The 8,755-nt window shown below is 40.5% G+C and overlaps 1 protein-coding gene across 1 annotated transcript; it reads right to left on the reverse strand.

Moving 5' to 3' along the window:
• Positions 1–2,882: 2,882 nt before the first annotated feature.
• On the reverse strand, positions 2,883–6,551 carry LOC121411899 (ankyrin repeat domain-containing protein 27-like). The gene is made up of 3 exons (XM_041604788.1): positions 6,256–6,551; positions 5,270–5,967; positions 2,883–4,502 (listed from the first exon to the last, which is right to left on the reverse strand). Exons 2-3 carry the CDS (start codon positions 5,781–5,783, stop codon positions 3,553–3,555), a joined length of 1,464 nt encoding a protein of 487 aa, XP_041460722.1. The 5' UTR covers positions 5,784–5,967; positions 6,256–6,551; the 3' UTR covers positions 2,883–3,552.
• Positions 6,552–8,755: the final 2,204 nt, after the last annotated feature.

Consider the following 8,755-nt stretch of genomic DNA (forward strand, 5'->3'; position numbering starts at 1 on the left):
AAAAGTTGTCTTTGCCCCTTGTCATAATCATAATAATTTACTTACCCAGTTGAAAATTTGAAATCTACATAATCTTAGGGATCGCAATTTGACAGCAGCCATAACTTTCTTATTGCTTGTCCGATTTCATTCAACTTTCAACATTCTGGTTGATTTGTTTTTCTCCTTTCCAACACAACATTATGGCCAAGGCTGGATTCCCCTTTAAACATTGAACTGTTGCATTTAACCCAGTATTATATCACTGTAATTTATTGCTAGTGTAAAAAAACATAGTAGTTTCCTTGTTCTGAAGTGTATCTTAGTATTTCAGCACTTTTAATGATATCTTAAAATTTTATATATTTTAATATTGTAATATGTATTTTGTCATATGACAAAGCCACATGTATGTACACTGTGAACAAGTAAATAAAAGAAATGAATTGAAATTGCTTTGAATTGATCGAGTAAATACATAGTAGAAACAGGATTAAACATTATGATCATTTAAAAAGGAAAGACAAGAAGGAAAAGAGGGAAGGGGGGAGGAAAAGGGGGCAAAGAGGGGAAAGGGGGGAGTGGGTTAGAAAGAGAGAAGGAGAGGGAGATAGGAAATAAATAAGGAAAAAATGGATAGAAAAGGAAAAGAAAAGGAGGGAAAGGGGAGAGTGAAAGGAAAAGGAAGGGTGAATACAAAGAATAAAAAAAAAAACAAACCAACTCAATCAACAGGTGTACACAGCAAAAACTGTAGTGTTAACCGGAGTGCATATGACCACTCCAGATATTTTACACCGGTGTTAAATATTGATGGTGTTAGTTTTACACCTATAGGTGTTATTACAACACCTTTTGTTGTGACATTTACACTCTTTGGTGTTATGTTTAATCTCTAGGGTGTAATTTCAACACCTCAGGGCGTGGTCCTCTATTAACACAAATTGGTGTCAGTTTTAACACCGCAGTTTTTACAGTGAACTGCTTTCTGTTTAATCTACCTACCCAAACTGACCTAACTGACATAATCTTTACTTTCAATCCTTTTATATTCACCCTGTTCCACATACCGTTGTATTCTGTACCTATTCTTAAAATCACCGAATATCCCAAATGTATAAATACCAGTCACTCTGTTTTATGATTTTAGGCTCATGATGAGGTGTGAACCTCGAAACATTTTCCGTTTTTAATGAAATATAATTATTCTTTTCTTTATTTTTGTCTTTAAGAAAAGGAAGCGGTAAATGTAGAGAAAAAGGAAAGGAAATGGAAATGAAAAGGAAGGGGGAATAAAGAAAAGAAGGAATATGAGAAAAAAGGAGAGGAAGGGAAGAGAATAAATGGAAAAGAGATAGAGAAAGAAAGAAAAGAAAAATAAGGGAAACTTTACAGCATAATATTGCTTGCAATCGAGCTTCCTCTTCTCTCTTTCTCTCTTGCAATGAATGTTTCTGGTTCGTCTTGGGAATACAATTTTCTGTAGAAAAAAAATGACTAAAAGTAAATTTAAATGGAATATCTTCTTTTTTTTTTTACTTTCGTTGACTGATCGACTCACAATCAACGCCTACGGTCGATTGTCACGAAGTCCAAACTTGTATCTTGTCTGCTCTTTAATGTGAAAGAGCGTCATCTTGTGGTAAGGTTTTTATAATTTGTGCGCTTGACTTTTGCTACAAATCTTCAGTTTGGCTCGAGTCATGGCACATTTTAGATCTAACTCTTGAATCTGGTTTATAGGTCAACAAAAGTGAGAGAAAACAAAGAAGAAGGTTATTGTACTTTTAAACAGAGCGATCCTAGATAAAGTGGGTTGGAATGAATAAACGGTCAGTTAATTTGCTTCTGGATGATGACTATTCACAGTAAAAAAAAAACTCTATATATGTGTGAAATAGCGCCCTCTCATGGTAGACCAAGTTCAATGACCTTTCAGGACAGAACCACGAATACAGAGTCCAATGGGACTGAATAACGAAAGGTGTCTGTCAGTGTCGGTTCATTAGCTCTATCTTGCTCGTTGATCTCTTAAATCCAAAACTTTTTTGATTGGCCAAAAGAAACGCCCGCTACTTCTCTTATTCCTAGAATTTCAGACCCCCCATACAACTTTTGCCCGATATGCTTTCATTGCTGTACTCTGGAGAAAAACCGATATGACCGAGTCAGATCCATGCTATCGGGCATTGCAATGAAATGAGCTTTTCCATTTTAATTGTGGTGTTCTTTTTCTTTTCATGGTTTCGGAAAGACATTGAAATAGCCATTTTCTTTTTCATTTCATGATTTCGGATGGAAATTAAGATGGTGAATTTCTTTTTCGTTTCATGGTTTCGGATTTCTTTTCATGATTTCTGATAGAAACCAAAATGCAATTTTCTTTATTTTTTCTACTGGTTATTTTCACCTTTCTCCCTCGTCTTATGTCTTTCACCTTTCTCTCTTTCCCCCGTTATTCTTCAAAGAAAATACGGTTCTCTGTTTTATTTCTTCCGTTCACATCAATATCTGACTCTTATACTCCTGTCCTTTTCGCATTCGAATGCTCTTTCGTAACATTTTCTTTATTCTGTTTTTACGTTGTCATGTTCTCCTGTAGCTTGTTCAACAAAAGCTCATGCTTGACACACATCAGTCGATCGATTACTCCCTCACTCATTCACTGCACTCACTCACTCAACCAGTCAGTCATTAGCCAATGATCATCCACTTAACCAATCAATCAATTATCCAATCAATCAGTCAGTCAGTCAATCAATCAATCAATCCTTTCTTTCGTCAAACCAGCCGGGTATAACCCTACTGAATTCGATCAACTCCATCCCCACTAAAAAAAACATGCTCACTGCACCTCACAATCATCTTAATAATACAAAATAAACGATACCATAAACATGAAATTAATTTGTAAGGTGATATAAATATATATTCTCTTTTCAATAATTTACACAATCATAACATATCGATGTTTATAATGACCAATGCGGTGTCCAGCACGACCACTCAGTGAATAAGGCATCATAAATATGAATTTTTACGATAAAGCGGCGATTCGTTTACAATTACTTTTGTGCGTGGCATTTGAGATCAAAGAGTACATAATCAATATTCATTATAAAGCAACATCTTCAAACATATCTGATTTGCATCCCCCCTTGATTATCGTTTCGCCACTTGTCAAAATGAACCCTTTATTCAATTTCGAAGAATAGATGATGTAATTCATCGGCAGATGAATTCATGAATTCGTTTGAATTCATTTCAGTTTGTGTAAGTTTCAGACATGATAATATTGCACAATAGTACTTAAACCGACCACGAGGACAAACAAAAACCTAGAAGAAAAGTTCTGAAATTCGAAATTTCTCTTCAATCCAAAAAGTCTATGGTTTGGGACAAAGCAACTTCTCCTTCGATTTTGTTGCGTCAAGAAATACAAGAAATGATTATCAGTATCAACAGAGTGATTATACTACAATGGCACACAAATTGCACTTCTTTCACGGCGTTGATAAATGTGGTGCAGCAGATTTAGTGTTCTAAAGTTCAAAAAATGTTCGTTTTCTTTTTTCACCTGAAGAGGTAGGACGGCACGGTGTTGGAGGGCCTACCTTCCCACGAGTGTGATATTCTTAGGGAAGGTCGCTTGTGAGAGGACATGCTGGCGATGGAAGCATCATGCGGGCACCTCCTGGCTTGGACACTGCAGTTGGAAGGGAGTACGCGGATGGATTTCATAGTGGAGCTCCTGGTCGGACTCTCCGACCTGATCTTGGAGGAGTCAACGTTTGACTTTGAGCTTGAAGCAGGAGGCATCTTTTCAGTGGTTGATGATTCTTCAACGATAGGCTCGGACGGAGATGGGCTGCGAGAAAGGGAAGTCGTCTCAGGAACGGGCGGGAGCTTCAGCCAGGATGGGGTACCCTTGCCACGGGCAAGTCTTGGTGATCCGGAGGCGGTCTGGTTGTGGAAAGGCGTGATTCTGTGGACTTTGTTGGGGCCGCCACCATAGACGCAGTGGCGAGCGGACGGCAGGGAATACCTTCTCCTGATCGGTGCACGCTTCCTCTCCTCCTCCATCTCGGCCTCCTCCTTGAGTTCACCCTCGCTGTCTTCAGACAGCCTCTGGAGCCGCTTGCTAACTTGGAACACCATGCTGTTGGCTTGCTGAGCGTATTCTGTTGGGAGTGGGTATGCCTCGTATTTCGAAGCCACCGACAGTTTTGTGGGTTTAAGCCTTTCACTCCTCGGGCAATGCAGGTTGGAGTTCTCGATGACCTCTTTAAGCGTCTTGTGTCCCACTGCCTGACGGTGTTGCCTGGCGTTCAGCTTCCTCTGCGCCACTGGTGACAGGAGCAGGAGCTCGGGAGTGGAACAGCGCCCGCTCTCGATGGCGAAATCGAACGCTGTGCAGTAGGACGTTGACTCACGAATGTTGACATCTGCACGACCTTCTTGTACGAGGGCTCGACAGATTTCGGTGTTTCCTGCACGAGCAGCCTCCATCAGTGGCGTGACACCTGCACGGGAAATAAAAACAGGAACTTACTGGTTAATCTCCAAGGTTCTTCTTGTTTACTCCAGAATACATCAACAAGATAACACGATAAATTACCAAAATGTATCATATCCAAACTAGCGATAATCGGGACATCATCGAAGTCCCATATACTATGAAACATCCGATGAGCAATGCATCTAAACTAATTATCTATGCTAAAATAGGCAATTACAGAACAAGGAGACAATTTCGCTAAGCCCCCAGAGAGTCAATATTGTGGGCTTATCACAGATGATATATTGAGTAGCACTCACGTGGCACTGATGCGTACAATTATTTGTTTTCATAAGATATTTAGCTCCTTTATGTTGTTTCATGGGGTGGAACCGTGGTAAACATCAGTTACGGAAGGAATTTGAAGATCATAATGACGTAACATCACATTTTAGTATTAAGACCAACACATTTACAACTGAAACCCTAACATAAAAGTCTAATTGCAACAATTAATTGAAAACTAAACAAGATACTCATATCTGATGTGGGCGTACCAGACCTAATTAATGAAATATCAAGTTTCAATGAGTCAGTGGCAACTTGAGGCATGTAACAGTCAGAATGCAAACTTGAGCCTCGGGGAATTTGTGCATTGCCTTCCAGTTTTCTTCAAAATTTATCTTCAATACTTCTATGTTTTTCACATTTCAGAGAGTGCATAGTGGGTTGATACTTGTATTCTTTTTCTTAATAAACGTTAGTTACAAAAATAGATATAAGTAGTCTTACCTTTGTTGTTTGTGTCGTCAATTTTGAGTCCAAATCTCCCAAAGATGGTTAGAAGTGCAGTGACGACTTCGGGATGACCAGCTCGGCAGGCGAGCATGAGAGGTGTGTTACCGTCGACATCGGCCACGTTGGGATCGACGCTGCTGTCTTCGGCGAGTAACCTGACCATTCCGACGTCGCCACAGCTGCAGGCGATGGCAAGAGCCGTCAAGCCGTCATTATCGGCGACGTTGACATCGGCGTTCTTGGCGAGGAGCAGTTTGGCCAGATCACGGCGAGCGGTGGCGGATGGCTCACTCGATGCGCAGACCTTCATGAGCGGTGTGCGGCAGCTGTCCTCGACGTCGCAGTGGTTGACGTCCACACAGGGCATCTTGATGGCGGAACGGATTTTGGAGAAGCTGTTCGACTTCAGTGCCGTCATCAGGTTCTGTGTAGGATCCATGACGATCTCACGAAAAGCTGTCTTGGAGAGCAGAGTGGGTGTACCACTGCAGTTGGGCAAAGAGCGCATAGTATAACTGAATATCCTCGCGTGATAGCAGACGGTTTTATCACGCTGATCAGACGATACGATAGCACACGAACATGTGACGATCACAGGTGTCGTCTGCTCTTGGATTAGAAGGGTGATAACTGATAAGCTGTGGTCGACCACGGGATGGAGTTCCACTGGAATAGAGTCCAAAGTCAATTACCTGTATTGGGAATACAAACAAAAGTATAATGATTAGTTAATGATTATTCAGCTAATATGCAGTAATGATCTTGAGTGGAAATATACACCCGATAAGCAAGAAACAATAATCAAAATACAAATATGCCTAATCGATTTAAGTTCAGAGAGAGTTCAGTATCCATCCTTATACTATGAGAGTTAAACCTCCATGAAAATTGGAACATCTAGAAATAAACATCAATGAAAATGATGATTTACAGTAGGTCCTATATTGATTAAGATAAATCAAACATAAAAGGATACTTACAATTTTACCAGCAAAAGAAAAATTAATTCCACAAAGTTGTAGGAAAACTCAAGTGAGCAGTTTGATGAATGCAGTAGTATATATTCAGTATCAATATTGTAGTATACTACACAAATTATTTTATCCTTAGTCAGAGCGGTTTTGGTAGGTGTGTTCCGAATGAAATAAGGCGAAGTTCTGACTCACGGATAGTCGTGCCAGCCTATTTATTGTACCGCGCCAGCGAATTACTTATTCCTCGGAATCGACGTGCTTTGTGTTGTTACTGCGAACCGTTCGATATTCAACTTCATCGAAGGTGTGTAAACGGGCGTTGATATGCTATTCACTCGAGTGTGTGTTTTGTGTGTCATTCGTCATGTATGAGCTCTGGGTGAATGGAGGCACGCCAAACCATGACGTCACTAGGTTTCGCGTTGCTCAGTGGCCAGTCACGAGACCAACCAACGGAGAGTAAACAAAGCCTGTGTCGTCTGCTAGTTACCTGCGATTTCGAGAAATCTCGGGCATCGCAATTTCTCGACACTAACAGCACTTCATCACTACGACAAACAGGCCACCAAACAGTTACTCCAACTACAGTAGGATCACGGGTGAATCAGAAAAGTATGATGGTTTGTATCTAATTCTCGTTGATGAACGCCGAGACATACAACAAAAGATAGGGCATTGTATTTTGTGCCTCAATGAATAGTATTGCGTTGAATGTTACGTCTCGAACAGTGACGTGGGACACGTGAAGATGAGCTCCGAAACAAAAACCTCGATGGCACGGTGCCAGAAAGGTGTCCCGTCCCACCTGCTTTTTCCACCCACTTTCCATTTCCCCTTCTTTCGTCAAATTTTCTTCAAATTCAATTCCCAGTAGATCTCTCAAACCCCCTACCATTCGTCAATCGCCATTCTATATCATTTCCCCCTCCATTTAAGACAAACCTACATCCCCACCTTCATGCATGTTTTTGGTATAATATATAGCCTAAACAGCATGAACAGAGATTCTAAAATGATACATGCTGAACATTACCCCCAACCCTCTCTCCACCCCACCCCTCTCTCTAGATTTTACCCTTTTCCCTCCCTCTCTCGCCCCTCTCTCTCTTGGTACACCTCAACCCCTCCCCAAGTTTCCTTTCCATGTTTCCCTGTATTTCTTTCCCGATTCCTCTTCCTTTCTCATTCTCTTAATTCTCATGGCTCTTTATTTCCTTCCCCTCCATCTGTGACATCCCGTTTCTAATCTTTATTTTTAGCGGTATGTTCTTACCCGCCCTATACTTCATCATGTTCACACCATTCAGGGACTTGGGGTTTGCGGATGCTGTGAATATTCACACACAAAAAATAGAACGATGCATCGTTCATCCATACTAAATTCCCGGAGAAACATCTTAAATCAAGCTCGACACATCATAACAACATTTTTATTTCCATAGTCATGTATAAAGGTAGTACAACCATAGAGCTGCTCTATGGTACAACATTCACCTTGGCACTGCAAGGATTGTTTAGTCTTGCGTCATATTTGTTATGCATCCCGGTTCCTGATAATGAATAATGAGACAAAAATACCACTCAAGAACCAGTCATGATGCAATAGGGAGATAAAGAGAGAAAAATATCGATCATATTATATCAACACATTTGTGGAAGTACATGCATCTTACGTTGTGTTGTGTCCCCTCTTTGATACGGTGCCAAAAGTCTTAACCCTCTTCGTGGCACAGCTAGGCGTGCAGATGGGAGGGGGGGGGGGGGGGGGGTGCTAAGGGGAACCATGGACACCAAAAGTCTTATTACCAAAAAAAAAAAAGAAAGAGAGAGAGAAAGGATACAATCTCAGTGATTTTGTCATCTAAACATCATGTCGAAATATATTACAAAGCTAGATTTCTGAATTTAAAAAAAGGCAAAACTTCTGCTCGCTTGCAGCTCCGTTAACAAAAATCATGCCCCATATACGCCATGTCTGGTCTGACCCCCTCAAAATATTTGACTCATTACGCCACTGCTTCGGGGATGATAAAAATATAGATTCCATCCAGTATATACAGTTTCACCGTTTTCAAATGATCGATCGAGCGATGTGAACATGCTTTTCTCCACGAACTCGATCTTGCATGCAATACGGAGAAAAACCATGTTTGGATTAATACCAAATAACGGCACACCGTAAGCTCAGGTGAAAACAAAAGACAATAGTCAGACGATGCTGGGCTATATCCATTGTAAAACAAAGCGTAGGAGATCAATGATTTGAGGTTAAGGCGTTTTGCACCCGATTTTGCACTGCACTGTTGTAACTTGATTTATATTACCCATGGTACTAAATCATCTGGATCTTTGCCAGTTTATAAATAAGTAATTACAAGAGAGAAAATAACAATGACTTAACTTACTGCAACAACGATTTCTGCTGAGCCAATTTAAAAAGCTAAGTAATTATAATTAAGATTTGTCCAATTTCGTCGAATGGTTACAATCGGCTCTCTGTTGCTTT

This window comes from Lytechinus variegatus, chromosome 3 (genome assembly GCF_018143015.1).
Source record: "Lytechinus variegatus isolate NC3 chromosome 3, Lvar_3.0, whole genome shotgun sequence".
In the NCBI taxonomy this organism is placed as follows: domain Eukaryota; kingdom Metazoa; phylum Echinodermata; class Echinoidea; order Temnopleuroida; family Toxopneustidae; genus Lytechinus; species Lytechinus variegatus.